Source organism: Chinchilla lanigera, unplaced genomic scaffold (genome assembly GCF_000276665.1).
Source record: "Chinchilla lanigera isolate Chin_1 unplaced genomic scaffold, ChiLan1.0 scaffold00017, whole genome shotgun sequence".
NCBI classification, from domain to species: Eukaryota; Metazoa; Chordata; class Mammalia; order Rodentia; family Chinchillidae; genus Chinchilla; species Chinchilla lanigera.
The window spans coordinates 5062541-5085868 of record NW_004955418.1 but is presented as its reverse complement, the minus strand read 5'-3'; the positions used below and the strand labels follow the sequence as shown (position 1 = coordinate 5085868).

General features: G+C 36.7%; 1 protein-coding gene across 1 annotated transcript in view; it reads left to right on the top strand.

The window, feature by feature from the left end:
* Nucleotides 1–23328, top strand: part of Man2a1 (mannosidase, alpha, class 2A, member 1) — a 163385-nt gene that overhangs the window by 105478 nt on the left and 34579 nt on the right. Inside the window, exons 13-16 of the mRNA XM_005382174.2 lie at nt 6341–6506; nt 8095–8313; nt 8977–9099; nt 12418–12532. Coding sequence (XP_005382231.1) covers nt 6341–6506; nt 8095–8313; nt 8977–9099; nt 12418–12532 — 623 coding nt within the window. The remainder of the gene's footprint in view (nt 1–6340; nt 6507–8094; nt 8314–8976; nt 9100–12417; nt 12533–23328) is intronic.

The window sequence follows — 23328 nt, the reverse complement described above, 5'->3', positions numbered from 1 at the left end:
TCCAGCCTTTTTTCTTTTTTATTTAGAGACAGGGTCTTGCTAAATTGCTAAGGTGTTCAGCTTCCAATTTGTGATCCTCCTGCCTCAGCCTTCTAGTACTGGGATTATAGGTGTGTACTACCACACCCAACTTCCTGTTGATCTTAATCATCCTCACTGCTCCCTTTTTGTATGTGTGCACTATGTGGCATACCTATGTGGCATACTTTAGTCTGACTGCCTGCCCTATTTATAATCAACAGTTTGTTTCTGCTTCTGTCCGCTCTTAGTCTGAAGATACTTCCCTCATAAAGATTATATGTTCACATCCATAAGTCTACAGCCGCACATACCAGGAGGTTTCCTACCATCCTTTCCTCTTTGTCAAGACTCTGTTGTTACTTTGCATATATGTGTGTATTCTCTGCACCTGTATCTGTCCTTATCCCCCGACCTTGCCTACCAATATCATGTCATCAGAACTCTTAGTTCAAGAGATCTGTTTATCACTATATAACTTTGCTACTTTATTTAGATTTGTAAGTGTCTTATTCAAAATAAGGATGCATAGCAGGGCAGTAGCCTGGATTTGTCGACTTATTCATTCCTCCAGCTGCTGTGATGATGATATACTGGGGTCCCTGGTCATAATACCATGAGGAGGATCTTGCAAGGGAAAGAGAGAAATAGATTGTCGTGGAGCGTCTGCTTTGTTCCTCATCTAAGCTAGGTGGTCTTCTAAGCACATTCTCATTCAACTCTTAACAATAATTTCTCTCCTGATTTTATAGATGTGAGAAAATGAAATAACTTATCCAAAGCCTCTGATTTCTAAGTGGCACAGTGGGGGTTTAACCTCCAGTGTGTCCGACCACACAGTTGGGGGTCACACAGTTTTGAAGATCTAATAGTTCTCAAAGACTTTGTTTTTAACACCTTGGAGTTTTTCCTGATTTAATAATATGGTAAGCATTATGTTCTAAATCTAGAAAATAAGGTGAAAAATAGAAAACTGTCTTCAAATCTAGAAATCCCATGTCTTTTAACATAAATTCATATATTTCTGTATTCAGAATACTGAGCTCTTCCTTAGATTGTCTCACTAATAAGTTTAAAGAAGATGCATATATTTCCTGATTGAAACGAATTTTTAATGTGTTGTCACTGATTAAGCATCAAAGCTCTGATCTTTGCTTTGTTCTTAACTTTCTCTATGACCTTGGATCTGTCATTTTCTCTGTCTTTACAAAGGAATTAATTAGCTATTTTGCATCTTTGAGGAATCAAAATAATAGAAATGAAAATGTTCGATAGAACTCTACAACCTGATACTAGCAGGTATGATTTATAAATGGTAAATACTCTGAGTGGGATTTTTCTGCATTATTTATTCATCATTCATTTATTCAACTTTATTCTGCACCAAGTACTGTGAAGTTAGGATTATGTTTCATATAACTTTCAGCTACATGCTTAACTGGTTTTAAAATGTACTTATGGATGATGTGAAAACATTTTTCACTTTTATCTTTCTCAGTTATTGTTCTTCTTACTTCATACTGAGATCATTAGACAGACTCCTCTGAATATATAGCAAGATTTTTCTATCCCATTATTCCCATTTATAAATCTCTTTCACAAATGTAATGTACTTGCAATGTAAACAGGTTTTGTTCATCCCAAGCTTCCTGAAGAGAGAGGCTCTGTGGGAATCTTTGGTGGAGCTGAGAAGCAAGTTCTTCACATGTGAATTTGGAACCAAGGGAATTTCCACAAGAAACTCTGGCTGCCAAAAAGATTCATATACTTGGTTGTATGTTGTGGGTAAGAAGATGGCTCCGGAGTTATGACTGAGTTCTGAGCCTGTTGTAGCACCTAACCGTGCTGACCCTCATTTACCTGTGGAAGGGTGAAGAGATGATCCTCATAGGTTGCTGATACATTCCTGAGGACTGGTCAGACATACAGGAAGACTCCGAATGATAACCTCAAGGTCCCACTGATCAAGGGGCATATTCCTTCTACTCCATTCTACATCCAGGCCTTTAGAAAGGAAGCAAATGAGCATAAGTGTATTGTTCACATCCTAGTGGGCACTGATTGGATTTAACTTAAAGAGAGTTCAGGGTTACTTCTGCTAAAGGCATGAAGAAATTCTAAATATCCACTGTAGAATCTTTAAGGAAAGACCCACATTTGCAGTGGAATTCTAGTTGTTCAGTAAATATATTCCTAGTTTGAGAGGAACATATAGATGTCTTTTAATTTCTCCCTATTCTTTTTTTTTTTTTTAACTAAAATACAGTATATCATCTTCTGACTTTTAATTCAGCTGGCAGATAACTTTATGGGTATGTTTTTCATGAGATCAGAGTTCTTTGTACAAATAAAATTGAAACAGTTTCCTGTAACCACAAGCTGTCAGGGTCCAGCGTCAATGGTGAAAACTAGGAGCCTAGGCGTGACTTAGTGACTGAGAATAGCCAAGAAGCTAATGCTAGTGTAGAGGAAAATGAAGGAAAACAACAACAAACCTCTGAGCTTCCTAAGCAGTTGTTCCCTAGGTAATATAAAAATGAGCCTTCCATACGTTCAGGATATCAGTGGTACTCTTCTGTTAGCGTGGATCAAGTATTGCTAATTTTCAGTAGGTAGGTGATATCATGACATCATACTCATACCTGTTGGTTTCATTCACAACTGAAAGTTTTGAAAAAACTCATGTTTGGGAATATTGATAGTGTAGCAGATGTTTGACTGCTAGACATATGAATGACAGTGAATTTCAGTTAATTTGTGATAGTACACCTTTAAGGGAAATATAATTTATGATTGTGTTTGTCTGTATTCTACTTAAAATGTACACAGATAGGAGTTTCTATGTCAGATAACTTTGTACTGCTACATTCTGTTTTATTTTAAAGAGAATACAAATAGTAAAACATTAGAAGTGATACAGAATTTCAAAAAAAAAGATGATACGGATTCAACAATGGTTGTTATATTGCATATTGTTGTCTTCAAGGTAGTTGTTGAGATTACCAGATATAAGCGTTCAAAATTGGTCAAAAAATTAAACATTGACTATTCTTTTCAATAAACCAATAGAAATTAGTAGTCTTTTTCTTTCTTTCTTTTTCTTTCTTTCTTTCTTTCTTTCTTCTTTTTTTCTTTTTTCTTTCTTCCTTTCTTTCTCTTTTCTTTCTTCCTTTCTTCCCTCCCTTCCCTCCTTTCCCTCCCTTTCCTTCCCTTCCCTTCCCTTCCCTTCCCTTCCCTTCCCTTCCCTCATTAGTCATTTGAGAAATGCAAATTAAAACAACACTGAGATTCCATCTCACCCCAGAAAGAATGGCTATAATCAAGAAATCAACCAGTAACAAATGCTGGCAGGGCTGTGGGAAAAAAGGAACACTTCTCCACTATTGGTGGGAATGTAGACTGGTACAACCACTGTGGAAATCAGTGTGGAGATTCCTCAAAACTAGGGTTAGAGGTCCCATTCAACCCAGCTATTCCCCTCCTGGGTGTTTTTCCAGAGGACCTGAAAACATCATCTGATAGTGATATATGTGTAGCTATGTTTATAGCAGTGTAATTTGTAATAGCTAAATCTTGGAAACAACCCAAATGCCTATCAACCAAGGAATGGATAAAAAAACTAGTATTTTTTTACAATGGAGTATTACTCAGCTATAAAGAAAGATGAACTCGAGGCTTTTATCGGTAAATGGGTGCAATTAGAGGGCATACTTATAAGTGAAATAAATCAGACCTACATGTATAAACATCATATTGTCTCCTTATGTAAGAACTCGAAAGAGTAAAATAAAATCTGAAAGGTACAATAGATACTGTGAAAGGGAAAGAAACTGCGCAGAAGGAAAGAACAACTACACTGTTATATTCTTGAAGAACATGGTGTGAATCTCTAATCCTTTAAAAAATTATTTTCTTAGTGCAGAATGAAATTCATTATATACTCTACACAATTAGTTTTTGAATAGATTGTTGGCATGATAATTACATAATCATTTAGTACAGGAGAAACATTATGGTCAAATACTAAGTAGCTATACTAAAATGAAACAAAATAGAACCTAGCTGACAGCTTACTATAAAATGATCTAATATGGTACAAAAGCAAATAGATGCTTAAAACTATTATTTGTTTTAAGTGAATCATTTTTTAAATTTTCTTTGGAAAGAATTAGTATTCTAGATACTTCTTACCTAATTTATCGCTAGGGTAGGTTTTACATTTTATCACAGCCTCATGCCTGGGCTGTACAGTGGCGCATTCAAAGAATGTTCTAGCAGGAGTTCTAGGTTCCACTTGGTGCAGTTGCCTGTGTACACAGAATTAGGAAATTGGCCTGACTTCAGGCCACCGTTGCCCAGAATTCTTCACATACTAGGTTTGTAAATCACTCATCTTTGGTGAGCGATCTGCATGTTTGGTGCTGAGAATGAATGGCTCTTGCCCGTTTCTCTTCTGCGGTGCTCGGTAGATATAGCATTCTCCCATTGGTAACATTGATGTCACAATTCCCCCAACAGTTGTGATGCTCCCGTTTTGTGTGGGAGATCAGCCAGGTGAAATGTGAACTCATCAGGGGTCAGGGGGAGGTGCAGATAGGTTGACAAACCTATTACATCAGCACAGCTCTCCAGCAGACGCCATTAGGACATTCTTATGATTGTATTGTCACTTTTGATACCTCAGAATTTGTTGAAACCAAAATGTTTCTCCTGATGAGCACTTTATAGATAATATGTCTTATCGGTTTTGTTCTATCTTTTCTTTAACTTTGTTATTCATTGCTTTATTTTGGTCACTGTAGGTATTCATTGTATTTCAGAATGGTTTGTAATGCAATTGAAAGCAACACATTATAGGAAATATGTAGTAAGCTTTCCGATGTATTCAACAGGTGTAAGCTTGCTTCTGCTGTCTGTAGCTAGTGTATATTAGAGGGAGAAATGGTTATTGTTACTAGTCAGTCTGCTTCTGAGGTTACAAATTTGTCTAGGAAAACAAAATATTTCAGATTATGAAAGTATGTCCTAGTGAATCAATGAATAATGCTATTAGTCAAACATCCTCTTTGAAACACTGTGATTTATTTGGAGATTATATGATGCAAATTGATTATAAAGTAAAATCATAAATCATGCAAAGGATACACATTCCATGTGATCTGTCATATAATTGTGTAGAACATTTTTTCTCAGGCAAAGCCCTGAAACAGTGTGTATATGCCAGAGTTATGCTAGTGAGAAAATCAAGGGTGTTGGTTGCTTCAACAGAGTTATTTGAACGTCAGACTTAAGAGACAAGTGTAGAAAAAGTTATGAAGTCTTCAAATGTTTCTTACAAATACAGTTCCGTTTAAGACCGTTCTGTAAAAATTAAATGTTACATGAAGGGCGTCGTAATGTGTTAGTATAAAATATTGGAAAAAATTCTGCCAAAAATCTTTGTTCATTTTTTAAACTAAAAATTATATGTAGTTATAACTATAATTTGAATTTATTTTAATGCTGTTAATTTCCTTTTTCTACCTAAGTCCCCATCAGATTGTTTTTCACCTATACATTGTATAATTAGGCCCTCATTCTCAGTTTATTTCAAGTAATTTTTTTTGAGAAACAGCTTTCTTAAGCGATAAAGACCTTCTATATATAAAAGGAGCATATGAATTATGAGATCCTGCCAATGTAGTGGTAGTTTGCTGTATTTTAGGGGTCTAAAACTAACGTCATCTTTTTAATCTGCATTCTAGAAGGGTAAATTGCAAGCAAACTAAATTTTTTATTCAGCAAAATTAAGCAGGGATCATGGAATTCACTGTATTTTTGATTTCTTTAGACAAATGGCTAAAATCATATCTGAATAAATCATTTTCTGGTATATGGAAAAGCTTTATTATAAGGCTCCTAACATCCTCCATTTGTAAACTTTTTTTTCAAGTACTGGCTTGAACCCAGTGCCTTTGCACTGTACAACATGCCTTTTATTTTTTATTTTTTATTGAGTTGTGAGACAGTTCTCACAGTTCTCGCCAACAGTGAAACTTGTGATCCTCCTGCCTCAGCTTCCCACAGTGCTGGATTGTAGGTGTGTGCCACCACACCTGGCTCATTTTATTCTTCAGCAAGTGCTTTTGAATCATCATTATCCTCTTTGTATTGTGTGCTATTTGTTTCTATGAAATTGCTTGTTTCCTGAATGTTCTACCAGAATATTCCTTTGAATTCTTCTCCATGTGTTACCTGAATGACTATCTGTAAACTGAGGTCTTAGAGTGGGAAAAAAAATGAATGTTTTTAGATTCCAGTAGTGACACAGCTGTTTTTGCAGGTATCTTGTGGTCTATAATCCTTTAGAGCAAGACCGAAACTCGGTGGTTTCAATCTGTGTGAGTTCCCCCAAGGTGCAAGTGTTTTCTGATTCTGGAAAACCTGTGGAGGTTCAAGTCAGTGCAGTTTGGAATAATGCAGTCACTGTTTCGGGACAAGCCTATGAGGTATGTTGTGGATTAGAATGTAAGGAGACATGGTAAAGCTAGTGTATAGCTTATATTTGTATGATAGCCCCACAGTAGGTCCACTGAACTATCATGTCAGTATATGTCAGTGATGGCGAACCTTTTAGAGCTTTCAGTGATACACAAACAGCCTGGTGTGACGCGCGTGCCATGGGTTCACCACCACTGGTATATGTGAAGTGTTTAAAACTGTAAATACGAGACAGTTTAATTAGCCAGTTAAGTGACACTAGAGCTGCTGTTTTGCAAAATGTTAACATCATTGTTAGTAGGTCTGTTGCATATTATTAGTAGGTAATATGGTATTTGCATAGTCTGTGTTGTATATCTTTTTATTTTAAAAATTAAAAAAAACTAACAAAACAACCATGAAGACAAAATCAAAACAACACAAAAACAAGAAAAATGATACATGACCTTGAAACAAAATGATAGGAATTAACAATGGTTGCTACACTGCATACTGTTATCTTCAGTGAAGTTGCTCAGTCCACCAGAGATAAGAATGTAAGATTGATCAAACAATCAAAGACAGTAACAAGTAATAAAAAAATACAACACTGGAAATGATGCAGAGGTTCACTGTACAAGATGGTAGGAGTTCAACAATGGTTCTTATACTGCATATTGTTGTTTTCAGATCAGTCACTGTAAATGTGTAATTGTTTGACCAATCTTGCATGCCTATATCTGGTTATATGTGCAACCATTTTGAAGATGGCATTAAGTAATATAACAACCATTGTTAATATCCTGTCACCGTGTTTTGAAATTCTGTAGTATTGTTCCCTATGCTCTTTAGTTTATTATATTTGTTTTTGTTATTTTGGGTTTCAAATGAAAAGACAAAGTTTATATATTTATATATATATATAAGGACTGCTGGAATAGGTATATTGCTGATGTCTGTGATTTATTGAAAGGAACAGTCAGTGCTTAAAATTTTCTTCTTTTCTTGACCAATTTTGCACACTTGAATTTATCTTTTAAGTATGTACATTGTTATCTAGATCCTGAAGTAATGAAATAATTATTACTCATGAAATTTTGGACTTTCTGGTTCATTTAATGACAATTATACATACTAAAGTAGAGATAAATATCCATTTTAATTTTCAGTAGTTTCAACTTTGCATTGCAAGAGTGACATAACACATCATGGAAAATGACTTCCTCAGATAATTATGGTGCTTTCTTTTGAGATGTAATTATAAAAAATCTAGGTGCAAGTAATAGATTTTTATGTGTGTAAATTTTTTAAAGTAAGCAATATTAAACAACCTATGTCACCAGAACGGTTAAACATTTAGTCTGAAGTGCAATTTAAACTATACTTCTAAAGACACAGAGAGTCTGTACCCTTTGACACAGTCTCAGCTCTTTCTCAAAGGTGATTATACTCCCTGGGAGGTGTGGGTACCTTTCTCATAAGGTATCAAAATGTTTATATAATAATACTTTTTAAAAAATACAGTAGTTCATTGTTTTTACCAAGAGCATAAATTACTTGTTTTTCAGGAGATAATACTTTTCTTTAATAAATTATCTTCCTTATCTTTTATTGAAGGTTTCTTTTCTGGCACATACACCACCGTTGGGACTGAAAGTGTATAAGATTTTAGAATCAGACAGTTCCAATTCACATTTGGCTGATTATGCTGTATATAATGATAGAACAGAAGAAAGTAAAGTTTTCAAGATAAAAAACGTGATAAATGCCCAGGAAAGAATAACTCTGGAGAACTCCTTTGTGATGGTTCAGTTTGATAAGTCTGGGCTTATGGAGGTATGTTCTGAATAATTCTTAAGTTCATAGACGGCTTGTCACTTTTACTACATGTGCAGTAACTATATAAAGGGAGAAAAAGTCTTTTCACCTGGGGCTGCTTCAGATGCCTTGGGAGAAGGAATGCATAAGTAGCTATGTGCACCTTTTCCAGGGCCACTTGGTGTTCAGATGGGTGGACTGTTACTAGTCCAATAACAAGTAAGGAAATGGTAAATGTTTAAGCATGTTTGTGGAAATTTTTAAAGCAATGTGATAGAAAAAAATGCTCGCTTAATCTAATAAAGAATTGAATGTATATTTGGTATAGCACTTTAATTTTTATAATTTATTCTAATTTGTATTCTATTTTCATTGTACTTTTCAAAATATTAGCCCATGCACATTAGAAATAAAAATTAAATTTGCTCTTTCTAGAGAAAGTTTGACCAGTATGTTTGGAACTCCTGATTTGTGGTGTTCTTTGTTCCTTGATAAAGTACGTTCTGACTTTTTGATGCTGTTGTGAAGGTTTTAAATTCTGAGGCTAAATGTTCAATTAAGGTCTTAAATTAGCATTTTTCAATCTGTTCAAGGGGGCTTTTTTTAATTGACATGTGCATGGGATCAAATGCAACACTGTTACATTTCAGTAGTGAGTTGCTTTAATTTTTTTATCTTTAGAAAATAATAACTAAAGAAGATGGAAAACACCATGAAGTAAAAGTGCAATTTTCCTGGTATGGAACCACGAGTAGAAGAGATAAAAGCGGTGCCTACCTCTTTCTACCTGATGGTAATGCCCAGGTAAGTGGTGCTAATGAGATGATACGTGTGATAAATACTGAAAGAGTAAGAAGGCAACAAAATAACAAGTATGTCTCATTGGTTTATCACTTGTTCATCTGTTAGGGATAAACTTTTGACTGCTGTATTATATTTACCCTTATTGGTGCATAGCAAATTTGTTAGAAAAACAATGTGTCAGAGTTGGAGTTCATGTATGTTGCTACAGTGAATGGGTATGTGCATGGAAAAAAGCTAGGTTTGACTTAGGGTAGAGAACTGTTGTGGTGTTTTACATGTATACAACACAGCATAGGTACACATGCTAAATAGCCCTCCAGGAAAAAATTAACTGTTAACTGGGCAGGCCATTTTCTATGTAACACTTTAGTAAAACCATTTTTTTCCAACCTGGGCTCTAAACATAGTGTATATATACTCTGCAACTTTTAAAAAACGTAGAAATCTACAGAGAAGACAGTAAAATATACCACAACCCTTAGAGTCACTTCCAACATTTTGATGTATTATTTATGTATTTTTTGGTTTGTTTTTTTTTGTTTTGTTTTTGTTTTTCTCCGGTACCGGGAACCGAACTCACGACCTTGCGCTTGCCAGCCAGGCGCTTTTGCTGCTGAGCTAAATCCCCAGCCCCAATTTATGTATTTTTTAATGTGTATCCTTTCCCCTCATTCTCAGCTCGCTCTTACTGGTCTCAGATATTTTATTTTTCATTTGTAAGAGTGGTCACAATCTGATGGTATACTTAATGGAAACATAATCTTAATATACATGGTTGTATTTAGGAATTTTCTGGTATTGCATATGTACCTTCAATTTTTCACTGCTGTGACATTCTAATAAGCTTTCTTTGTCACATTCATTTTGTGCAGTTCTGATTATTTCCTGAGAATAGCTTTTTAGAAGAGTCATTTTGTGCCGTGTAAGAAGCCTTGTGAGGGCGTTTGATACATACTGCTTACCTTCTCTTGAGAAAGACTGTGTGAATATTAATTCCTGCCAGTGCTTTCTTGAACAACTCTGCCATTCCAAGCACTGAGAACCATATTAAAAGCTTTGCCTGTAATAACTTAACCAAAATATATTTTTAGATTTTGTGACTACCAGTGAATTTGAACTTTGTTTCTACATTCACTTATCTTGCATATTTTTTGTGAGTTTTCAGTTTACATTTTTTGACCATTTTTCTATTGATGTATCCTATTGATTTCTAAGTAGTCTTCATATGGGGTAAAATTCAAGCTTTTCCCTATATGTTGCAAAATTTTTCCCTGACTATATCATTTAATTGGTTCATTACTTTTTAGTGCTTTGCAATTATTGAGCGGTCAATTCTGTGCTATTTTTCTTCAGGATTTCGTCTTGGTTTTTATACCTTTGTAGGTTCCCTATACTCTAAGACCAATTAAATATTCTCATTAATGTTTTGTTACCAGGGAATTCAACTGAGAAAGTTATTTTAGCGTATGATTTAGGGAAGTCTAATAACAAAATCAAGTGTTAGATGTTGGTGGCAGTAAGGACTCCAGAAAAAGAACTAAAGGTAGTAAATTACAGCTCTTAGAGAGCATTCTCAAACGGGCACTGGATTTTAGATATACGCTATCTCAGTGTTTTCTTACTTTCCAACTTTGGTCATTACAGATATTGGTCTAATGAACTTTTTTAAACAGCGTAGGTGTGCTGTAGAATGTTATGTGTGATAATATTAATTCATATATAATATATGAATAGTAAAATTATTTAAAATTATTTTATGTTTAAGTATCTGTAATGTAAGAAGGACCGATAAGGTTCTCATATATTTACAAAGAGAAAACAAAATACTATCAGGGAGAGAAGTGGTTGATGTCTCAGAAAAAGACAGGAGCCCAGAAATCCCATGCCAGATTTTCCTTCTTCACGCTTCATTTTCTGGCTGTGTGATTCCTAGGTAAAGGAAGTTGTCAGTGTGGACTGTTACACATTTTATTAATTTCAAATTTTTTTCCAAAGAGGTTGGAATAAAATGAAACAATTCTGAAAAAATCTTACGCCGCTTAAGCAGTTCACGTAGGAAGCCTAGCTTTTCGTGCGGTTGTTGAGCTAAGGTATCTAATATTAAAATATAATTCTTCATAAACTTTTAAGTTTACTCCTGGATCACATAAGTTTTATGCTTTATTCCCACATTTTCATGAATTTAGATTCAAAATAATGAAAAGTAAACTGGGGGTTTCAAGTAGATATTTTCCCCCAATTCTGTGAATTTGCTTAATATCTAGGGAGTCATTTCATGTCAAAAGGCAGAGTGTTTTGTAGTATAGTAAAACGGACTGATTAAACTTTTTCTGAATCCTGCTTCTTGTGTGCTTAGATTAGTCCCTCTCACCAGCCTTATAAGCTACCCTGAACCTAGACCATTAGGGGGCTTTGTTATCATAAATGTGTGCCTGCCAAAATGTCAATGCTGTGGAATGAGTGTTATTTCCAATAAATAACTGTATGATACAGTAGGATTTTTTTTTTAGAGATTTTTATAGTTGGGAGGAATAATTGTTGATCATCTATGCCAATCAAATTGTAAGCAATTGGCAGTTGTTTAATTACAAAAATCTTACATTATTTTTATCATGTGCATATTCTGATCTGTTGCACACTTTAGTTTTTTTATTTTAAAGAGAAAATATAACAACAATAAAGACGAAAACAAAACAATACAGAAACAATAAGAGTGATACAGGATTTCAAAACAAGATGATAGGAATTAACCTTGGTTGTTATATTACATAGTGTCATGTTCAATGAAGTTGCTCAGATTACCAGTTGTAAGAATGGGAGATCGATCAGACAGTAACAAGTAATAAAAAACATTAGAAATGAAGCAAAACTTCATTAAATGAGATGGTAGGAATTCAGCAATGGTTGTTATATTCCATATTGTTGTCTTCAAGTTAGTTGTTCCCCTTACCAGGTATAAGCTTGCAAAATTGGTCAAGGAAAAAAAATGTAAGCATGAAGTGTTGCTTTCAATAAACCAGTAGACATCAGCAATACACTTATCCCAGCTATCCTTGCATATACATATATATTTTTTCTTTTTGTTTTAGTTTTACATAGACAATAACAATGGAGTGTTACCCAGCTATAAAGAAGGATAAACTAGAGACTTTTATAGGTAAATGGATGCAGCTAGAGATATACTCATAAGTGAAGTAAAATTTACTCTTTATTTGAAGTTGAAAAACAGGTGGTATATAATTTTGGAAACTAATAAATATGCCTTAGTAAATTTTAGGAGTTAAAATAGTTTTGATAAAAATGTCTTTTCCTCCACAGCCTTATTTTTATACAGCACTGCCCCTTATCAGAGTGACACATGGAAGGATTTATTCAGAAGTGATTTGCTTTTTGGAACATATTACCCATAAGGTCCGACTGTACAACGTAAATGGTAAGGAGACATAGTTGTGAAATATACTGGCTTCTGGATTCTTGCTTCTCTTGTGTCATTTTTAATACATGAGTAATTAACTTTTAAAGATGGTTTAATCTTTGAAACTTGATTTCATATGTGTAGTGTGACTTCAAAATATGATACTGAACCTTTTGGTAAAAAATGCTAAAGTATTTCACTCCTTAACGTGTATATGTTCTTTCTTTTGGACATAATCTCTTTCCTGTGGTAATACAATGTTTGCTTTAGCCATGAGCTCATTTTCTACAAACTTTATTGTTAAGACCTAAAAACAGTATGGTGGTTTTGATGTTAAAAATTAAAATTATATCACATACAGCTTTCAATTAGCAGTTTCAACAACTGGGGAGTTGAGAAGTCCACACAAAGTCCGGCCTGCTCAAGTATAGAATGTATCGCACTAGCATGTTTCACCACAGTGTAACTTTCAAAGAAATAGGTTCTAAAATAGTCCTGTTTGTTTACAGCTCTTTAGCTGGTAGAGCATAAAAGCAGCCAGTTGTTTATTGCTTTTAGACAATATGGACCATCATTATTATTAAAGAAAATGAGAGGAAATAGCCTTTGATCCTTTTAGGGGCAGAAAACCGGGCAGTTGACTGATCCTTCTGGGTGGAGCTATAGTTCCCAACCATCCACACTTGTACACTTGTGTTGGTTGATTTTGTTGAGGATGGAATACTTTCCCAACCACAGGTCTAATTTCACCGACAGACTGTTTACCCCAGATTATCACTCTTAGAAAATGACCTTATAAAATGGCACATTAAATTATCTTTGCTATTTATTAACAAGGCTGAAACAAATGGGAAAAGGGAAAGTAATCTTCCCTTGAATCTTCATACAGGTAGAAAATAAAGAATTTTATAAACTAATTATAAACTCTGTCAACGGGCTCATTGAATTTTGCTTTCTTAAAAAATCTTTTTAATTTCCAATTTCATTATTTTTTGCCCTTCCTTAGACTATTAGGTATGGGCTAACTTTTCCCATGTACCTCTTTGGTAATACTGTTGATATATTTTTTAGGGCAATACGTGATTCCTCGGTTGGGTCTAGAAGTAGGGCTTCTGGCAATGAGAAGAATAATCCTCAATACCAACTTTGTGTCCCATAAGTTTAACTTCTAAGTTATCTGCAATCACTTTCTACCTACAGGAAAGCCTGTAATTCTGAAATAATCTTTTATTGAGCTTCCCAAAACCTCTATAAGTCAGAAATAGTTTTTGACCATCCGTTGGTATATTCTTGAACAAGTCACCCCTGAGAGCTCTAAAATTACATTTTCAGCTATCACCAAATGTTTCTTTTGATGGATGGAAAAATAACATCACAGAAGAGGTACTCATCTATTTTTAATTTTGCTTAAAACTACTGCTGTTTAATGGGAAAGTTCTTCTTGGAGGGCAGGGTGACGAACGCTTTGGCACAGACTTGCGTCATCAAGTTTGATTTGTCTTTGTTTTTCATAGGTTGTATTTAGAGCTAGGCCGCGTCTCAGAATAAGTGCCAGGCTCTCAGCCAAGTATATTTGCTTAATTGCTTTTACTTTTATTTGTGTGTGGCCGGCAGCCTCACTGCATCTCTTTAGGTTTCACTAGGTAATCCAGACCTCTGCCACTCACGTCAGAGGGGTTTGTAGAAGGGTGGCCCTTCTGTGCTGCTGGTAGCTGCCGTCATACCCCAATGGCCGATTTGGAAATTAATAGACCTTGACTTGTCTGCTTATTTATTCCAACAGACTGCACTAATCAGAACTAAATAGTTGTCATCTTTCTTCTCCTATCTCCCTGGGTAGTGATCTGCCAGATAGCTCTTCACCGTGAGTGGGGCCCACGGAGATTCAAACGGTTTCTGCTCTCCCAAAGTGACAGGGCCGTCTCTGTTACCCTCACATCTCTGGCCTATTTCTGTTTGTGTCCTTGGCTGCTTCTTCGTCTGTACCGTCCATTTTTCATTTTCTTTTGTCATATATTTCCTCTCTAGATCATTGCTTTATCTTCCCTTTGTGTTCTGGGAAAGAGGCTTAAATTTTGGGGGCATTGCCTGTTGGGGAGATTCCTCTCTTTTATCACCAGTCTGGCCAATCTTGGCACTTAAAGCAGCTGCTGAAGTCTTGGCTTTTACCTGTTCTCTCTTTTTCTCAGTACTCATGAGCCGTAAGAAAAATATCTTTGCATTCAAGATATGATTTTGTGCCAGTTCTTGAAATCTCCAGAAGTCTGATGTCTAGGTAATTGGGGGTATTTTTTAAATGAAGGTTAATTAGTTAGGAAATAGAGATTGTTTTGAATAGGACACTAAGAATACAGTATTAGCTTAATAAAATAAATATGCACACTTCATGTTGCCTCTGGATTTCTTAGTGGGTAGAATAAAGTAGGGCTGAAGCACATTTTGGGGGGTCAGTATTAGATTTTTGTGCCTGAAAGCAGAAATCTTTAGAAGTGTGTAGGAAATGACAGATAAGTAAGTGTAATGCAAAGTTAACTTAGAGTGCTTTAATGGCAGAGTTTTACTCTACTTCCCTGGATTCAATCTGAAGTCAGAATGTACAAACTCAAACTGACATATAAACCACTTTTTCCCCTTTACCCTTCAGCATTTACTCTTTTTTTTTTCCAGTATGAAAGTAGTGGAGGGCGAGATGAGACACCAGAATCACACAAATGGCTTTCTTTCGAGCGGTATGCCCTCCCGTGTGTACATTCCAGACCCTCTCAAAAGTCTGCCACCTGGGAAAGATTAGCCCAGTTGTAGAGAATTTACCTTAATTGGTAGACTTTGTGATTCACTTTCATGGGAGCGGCTCTTTGACATTGCCTGAGGCCACATTATCTGGGTCTTGGTTCACTGGGGTCTTAGTGAAATCACTATTCTTCAATGCTGTATAGATAGAGCTGTGAAGTCTTTAGGGTGTTTGAACATAAGCATTCCAGCTACCTCAAAAAACAATTTTCTGGCCGTTGGTTATGCAGTGCTGAGTCATCTGTATTAAGAAGTAGCTAGAAGCTCTTTAATATTCTAAATTTTAGCCTCCTACACACCAGGTGTCAGAGTCACGGATTGAAACACTTACTCAGAAGGTGGGCTTTTGTCTTAGGTGCAAAGAAAACCATGCAACTTCCATGTTTTTGTGGATTGGCTTTTAGTTCTTCTCCAGATAACAAAAGTATTTATTCTCACATTCAACTTACTATTTTTGGATATGTAATTTTGTTCTCTCTAAATTGATCAGACACAGTTATTAGATGAATATTAATAACTAAAGCCTCTTTGTTGGTGGTACCCAAGTTCTGATCTAGAAAGAAAGAAAAGTTAGGAGAGAGAAACTATAAATATTTTTTGATTATACGCAGTCATTGCATCAGGTTACAAAGCTAGTTAATTATATGAAAGATTTTATTGTTTCTTACCAATAAGGAAAAGTGGAAGATGAAGTGGATAATCTGTAATCCCAGCACTAGGGACACTGAGGCAGAAGGGTGGTAAATTCAAGTCCCAGTGGGCAATTTAGCAAGACCCTACCTCAAAATAAAAAATTTTTAGAAAGAGAAAATAGGCTGAGATATAGCTCAGTTGGAAGGCCCTGGGTTCAGTCCCCAGTACTCCCCCCAGCCACACACTGAAGTTAATATTATAGGCTGTCTCTATTGAGTGTATCTATTAACCCTTTAGAATTCAGTTTGTGAAAACATTTCTTTCAAAAACTAAAGTATTGCAAGCATATCCATACGGTCTTTTGGCTGTTTTATCGGCTCTTAAGCCCTTTTCTCTCGAAGGTAACTTTTGTCCAAAGTAAGCTTTAGAAGAAAACAAAATTAAGAACAGAACTCATACAACACTTCCCAAATGATGTAAACTGTTTGGTCATTGTTGATTTTGAAAGAAACAGTGTTGAGTGGCCTTGGTCCAACTGTTCTTTTGCTTTGGTTATGGTGTCTAACTTTAGTTTTTCTTCTTATGTTCTTTCCAGATTTGGAAAATGATTAGACGTGCAACTGAAAGACTGTTTTTCTAAGCATCACTTACGTTATTAAAAAAAAAAATACTGCTTTTTATTTCATTGTCATTCAGACATTACATTCAAAAAGTTCTAGAAATATTAAATTAGAGGAAATCTTGCACTCATTGGCTTTAAGTGCTCTACAATATCAGAGCTATTTCAGAGATTTCTAATGAAATATAATTGTTGCCTTATGTCAGGTTAAATAAAAAATCCATTTTTATAGGACACATAATTTAATGAAATACCATTTTGGAACCATTTTATACCTCCTAAAATATTAGTTTGTAGAAAAATAGCATTTTCAAGGGGATATAGATAGGGAAGGTAGAAATTAATATTTCTTATAAGATAGTCACCTTTTATTAAATTAAAGCTTCAAGTTGCACCAAATATTCTATTTTAGCTTCCTTTGGTTGATCTTGGGGAAGATAGAACATGTTATAAACAAAAGCCCCCGCACTGGCCTGTGTTATATTTGGTACTACAACTTCCCAAAAAGTACATGGCTTATAGTAACACAGCTATCTGTAAGTGACATTACTAAGTGTGGCTTCATTTGTCTTCAGAGCTGTAATTATTAGACTTTAGTGCCCTAGTTTTCTGACATCAACAGCTACTTTGAAGAATTAGGTTGCTAGGGGTTACCAATGTGTCACGTACATTTTCACTGGCGTGAGGTTCTGGCCCCAAATCTGTAAAAATATCTATCTTCCAGGTTTTCTCCCCCTTCAGGACTGTGTTGTACCAGGCCGGTGATTGAGTGTGTGTGTGTAGACCATGTTTCAGCCTTTAGGACAAATATCTTAAATGCAATACTTCTGCCCTGTTTTCCACCAGCATATTACAGAAGTACTGCATATAACGAATCCGGCTAAAAGAAAGCAAGTAGCCTGGAGGTAAAAGGTAATGAACTGCCATCAAGCAGTATAGAAGGAAAGAGTGCCCCTGCCTGAAATGGCGGGATAATTTCTTTGCATTGGTATAGTTAGCAAAGAGAGTTGCTTAGTTTTTCCCTGAGCAATTTTTGAATATATAACTCTAAATGGATTTACTACATGAGCTTGAGTTTTAAAATGAGCTCCATCTAGTTAACCAGGTGAAGTCGTCACACTGGGAATTAGAAAGCTGAATCTTTAGTGCCGTCACTAAGGAACGTGGAGTAACCTTTTGGATTTGTCCTTTAATGTCTTAGGGAATCAGTTTCTTAATCTGTAAAAGGAGTAAACGATCAATGAGGAATAACCACCAAAGAACCTTCATAAAACCTAGCATCATATAAAATCTCTTGTGCTTGAATCCTTGCTTCTAAATTCATCTGAGGACATTAGAATCTGGGGCTTTCTTTCATCCCTGGAGTCCACCCCACTTGTAACAAGATCCCATTGCTTCACTGGAGTTGTTTTTATTTCTATAAAAAGATGCATGAGAATATTAAAATAGTTTGCAATCAATCTCCCATTTTTCCCCAGGGCTACATTCCATATTTAGTTTGATTTAAGAGTAGAAGCATTAAGTAAGTTATGGCTAGGCAGACTTAGGTAATTAAAACACTTTTGGAATATCATAATATGCAATTGACTGCTGAGGATTTTTTTTTCCTGTTAATTGGAACTTTAAAAAATTAAAAGAAGTGGCTGCGTGTTGAACCTGATTATTCCACACAGGCATGGAATAGAAGGTTATTTTAAAGGACTATAAACACCTTCTGGTTACGCAAGTGCAGACTCAGAGGTTATCTTGGGGCTGTATGACAGCAGCTGCCGCGTCGAGGGTGCAGCTCCTTAGCGGGGAAACATCGTCCCCTACAAGTATAGGTTGCACAACCTCTGATGAAGGGCTCCAGGATGAAACGGGCAGCGTAATGGTTCATACTCCAGAGTTAGTCCCTTGCATCTCATCCTAGCTCCTATCCCAGCTCTGCTGCTTATCTGCTATCTGACCTTGTGCAGGCTACTTCTTGTCTACCCTTGATTTCATCATCCTGAAAGAGGGACAGTATCGGAGTCTACCCCACAGGGATGCGAGGAAGAGAAGCTGAGCTAGTATGTGCACGGAGTGTTGTATCTATTTGGGAAGAGTGTGCAGATGATTTAGACAGCTGTTACAACAGAAAGAATGGTCATTAGGCTTGGGCTGGGCAGGAAGATTTAGTGAAGGGAATTATTGAGGTGCTACATCTTAAGAAATTTCACTTGAACTGGCAGAAAAGAGGAACAGACTCCCAAAGCATGAAGTTGGTTAGGTCAGACTCCCTGGTTCCTATAAGAACTTGAAGAACTCTGTGTCCCTTATATGCCTTGTTTTTGTTTTTGTCTTTTTTTGAAACAGGGTCTCGCTCTGCAGTTCAGGCTGGCCTTGAGCTCACTTTGTAGCCCAGGCTGGTCTCGAACTTGCAATGATCCTCCTGCCTCAGCCTCCCAAGTGCTAGGATTACAGGCGTGCGCCACCACGCCCGGCCCTTATATGCTCTTAAATTGACATCTAGTTTTGCTTTATACACTTAAGTAATTGGAAAGGATGTTATCTTGGTATTATAATATTAGTGACACTTTAAAATAAGGATATCCATGGGTAGTGATTTGATACCAAACCGTGCATGTTTAGAAAGCCTGCAGTGGCTCTGCTTTTAACATTTAGAAATTTCACGTCATTTTTTTTTCCCCTTTAACTCACAGTTCCATTCTGCTTTCCCCACAGAATTTTATCTTAATAGTTTCTTCTTTGAGAATCTTGTTATTGCTTGACCTTTCATTACATTCCTAGAACAAAAACACACACCCTGTGTGTGTGTGTGTGTGTGTGTGTGTGTGTGTGTAAACTTTCATAACTCATCCTAATGCCCTAAGTAGTATTAAATTTCTTCTGGAATGAGTTATAAACATTGTTATTAATAGTATAGAATTGGTCAAAACAATCAGTATCTTACCATTTTGCTCATTTGTTTTATAAATTGTGATGGAAACATTTCTCTCAATGAATGATCATTTTTAAAGTAACAATGTAAAGGAACATTGTTTGTATAAATAAGTAGGTGGTAATGGGAGGAATTTGTTACAGGAATATCATTCAGCATTTTGAGCTCCTTCCTAGTTACATGTCCTAAGTCAGAGAGTGATTATCAACCATTAATTTTAATCAATCATTTTTAATGATTAGGCCTGAGGACCTTGATTTCCTACTCCTTCAGTTTTATTGATAGCAAACTGGTGGAAACCACGTTTTGCAAAAATATGTAGTACTCATTCATTAAAGTCCAGCCTGACACATCAAATCAGTACCCTTTGGAGTTGCTGTGGGTGAGGTATGCTTCTGCCGCTACTGCTTCCTCCTCCCATTTCCCCTGGTAAGTTGGGAGGAGAAATACTGAGAGGAAAAGTAGAATAAGGAATAAAAGCACATATGCTTCTATTGCAGGCTGTGGAGATGACCTGTGGCTTTCAGGCTTCCTCTGTAAAGGCAGCTGGGAGAACTGGTTAGTAAGGGCGGTCAGAGCAACTGTCAGTGCCAGGAGGGTACAGCGTGAGTACCGCGGTTATCCTGGCATTCTTCTCTCCCCGTTGAGCAGCCCCCGCCTGTGTCATGGGGAAAGTACCAAGAAACCTCTGGTGTTGTGCGCTTGTTTTTTCACCTACTGGGAAAGTGCTTTGATTAAACCTATCTTGATTATCTGCCCTGAGATTAAAATTGGTGTATGTGTTTTAGTCCTCCAAAACAGCTCTTCCAAAATATGTGTTGTTTCACAAAATCAGTTTTTTTAAAAGGAGCTTTCCAGTTGTGTAGTATATGTTTCAGCTTTTAGTATATCAATTTACTATAATCTTTACTCAGAATTTGCATTCCATATGATGAAACTGCTAAACTTTTCTATTACACATTTATTCTTTGACATTGTTAAGAAAATTATTGAAATGAAAAGCAAAAAGTATACAGACCAGTACCAAACTCTTAAGTGATTAAAATGTAACAGTAGTTGTTAATCTCATGTTTTAGGACTAGAAGAAAGTGATATATCATCATTTTCTTAAGTTTGAGACTTAAGAATGAAATTTATTGAAATTTGTACCAGTGAAAGCAGATGTTGAAATTTTTACTTGTGGAGAAATAATCAATGTGATCAGTTACAGACCTAGAAATCAGCAGTGCTTCAGGGGTAAATTAAGTCCTAAAGTGGGTAAGATCAGAAAGTCACGTGGAGTGAAAGATCATCCAGTTGTGGGAATTATTACTATTTCTAATTTGGTACTTCCATATACAAGAGCTGCTTTTAGAAGATATGTACTCGGGACTGGGGGTTTAGCTTAGCGGCACAGCGCCTGCCCGGCAAGCGCAAGGTTGTGAGTTCGATCCCCTGTACCGGAAACCGCCCCCCCCAAAAATAAAATAAAATAAAAGACATGTACTCATGATAATCCTTGCTTTTTATAAACATTTTCACATTGATTAAATTCATCATTGCTGTGAGAACTTTTATTTAAAGGTATTTTTAAACTTTAACATGGTATGCTAATCAGTAACCTTAACCAGATGAATAGGATAAAGTTCACAAAATCAACAATGTCACACATGTAAACACATAGTAGGAAAGTTGTTTTTCTATTTTTGATGATTTCAACACAAAACAAAACTCTCCCAAAATTGGAGAAGGAAATATCCAAACTTAGGAAGCTCGCGCCTCCAAGACAGCTAAGGTTGTCCTACTTCTGCACGTATTGGTGTCTCAGTCATGCAGTCTGCTTAGGCGCAGAGGGAGAGGAAAGGGGGTAACGTTACCCAGCAAGTTACCCAGCAAGCTTCCATCGTGCTTGGGAGCCCACTTTTCCAGAACACTTACAACACACCTTGCTTTGAATGTTAAATGGGTGTTTGGGGGATTTACTTTATCTGTTTTGGTAGCCATATGTTAATTTGTAGATGAGCTTTCCTTTCAAAGAAGTAAATACCTCTCTTAAGGTCCTGACCTGTCACTGTGGACGTGGGCCAGTTGCCATCGTCCCATCTTGATCCTCACCACATGGTAAGCTGAGCGCAGCTGGTGAGATACTAGATTCTTGCTTTCTCCTTCCGAGCCGTTGCCTCTCACTCCTGAGCTGAGTCAGATCCTCCTTGGGAAAAAAGATTCTTTGTACTTCAGAACTGTAAACTGAAATGAGGTGAGAGGACTGGGCCAACTGTCAGATTCTGCAGTTCAGAGTCGAGTTGGGCTGTTCCAGATAGATTTTACAAAGACCGACTAGAGAAGAGAGGTGATAGTATAAAGAAACAATGCCAAAAGTGTACCAAAGGCCGTCATCATCTTTGCTACCCAAAGCCAACCCAGGCCTTCCGCCTGCATACCTTAGAGTCTGTTGCCCTTCCCTGAATATCCTCCACCCCATCTTTCAGACGTGGGTGTGTCAGGGATGCCCTTCAGTTTTTCTCTTCTCTCCTTCAAGAAGTGTCCGCAGTTAGGCCCCTAGACTGGTGATAGGCACCAGGACAGAGGGTGATGGTCTTTATTTTCTAGCCCTGCTTTTCTGATCTCCTATAGGGAAGGCTGTGAGGAGTCCAGCATCATTTTGAGAGTGACGAAGCTGTGACATACCCAGCCTTCCTAGCTTCATCTTCCTGATGTCTAAGAAATTCCTTCCACTCAAAATGCTTAAAATTAGGGGCTGGGGATTTAGCTCAGCGGCAAAAGCGCCTGCCTGGCAAGCGCAAGGTCGTGAGTTCGGTTCCCGGTACCGGAGAAAAACCAAAAAAAAAAAAAAAAAAAAACAAAAAAAACAACAAAATGCTTAAAATTGATTTTGTAAATACATACATATATGTATATTTGTGTGCATAGAATGTGTGTGTACCCTTTTTACAAAATAGCACACGTTGTAGCTATAAGGTAAATCCCCTTCAGAATCTGTGTCCATCCCCTCCTCGGGAGAGGGAATGTGGATGTGTACATGTGACATCCCCGCGCCTTGTAGAAGCGTGTAGTATTGTGTTTGTGCCCATTCTCAGCACAAAGTTTACCAAACTATACAAGGGGGCTGCATTTAGCTTTTTCTTCATATCTTTCTCTCTGCCAGGACGTATAGCTACCCTTTTCCTTTCATTTTCCACATTGGATTCCACAGCCTGCTTAGAGCTGATTCTAATTATTTACTTCATTGTTTATAGGCATCAAAAATGGTTTTCCACTTTTTCCTCTTAGAGCCAGCACTCAGGGAACATGCTGGCGCTCGCTCCAGGAGCTCTCAGCTGTGCTTCTCGGCCAGACACAGTGGGAGGGAGGTGCTGTGTAACAGCATGGGTCTTTAATTTTTAATACTGTATGTATTGCTTTCTTGGCTTATGAAAAGAGTGTTCCATTTGAAAATAGAGTTTTGAGTTGTTTTAAAGAGGTTTTGGGTGCAAGCCTTGCCCTCAGTTCTAGCTCATTGAATTAAACAACTCTTACAGCGTATCAGTTTCCAGCTTGATACCCTCCTCTCTGTCTGTATCTCACTCTCGGTGTCTCTGTCTCACTCTCTTTTTCTCTGTCTCTCTTAATCTGTCTCTGTCTGTCTGTCTGTCTATCTCTCTCTCCACACACACATAATATTTGGAGATCTTCCTACTCAGTGTTACTGCAAGGGTTGTCCCAGCCCTTTGTCTCAAAGTAACTTCAACTTTCTCCAGTCCTTGATCTGGCAGCAAAACATAATGGATAAGAAGTTTAGTCCTGGAGCTTTTGGTTTTGTGGCTTGGAGCAAGTATTTCCTCCTAGCCATAGGGCAGGATTAAAAGAGTT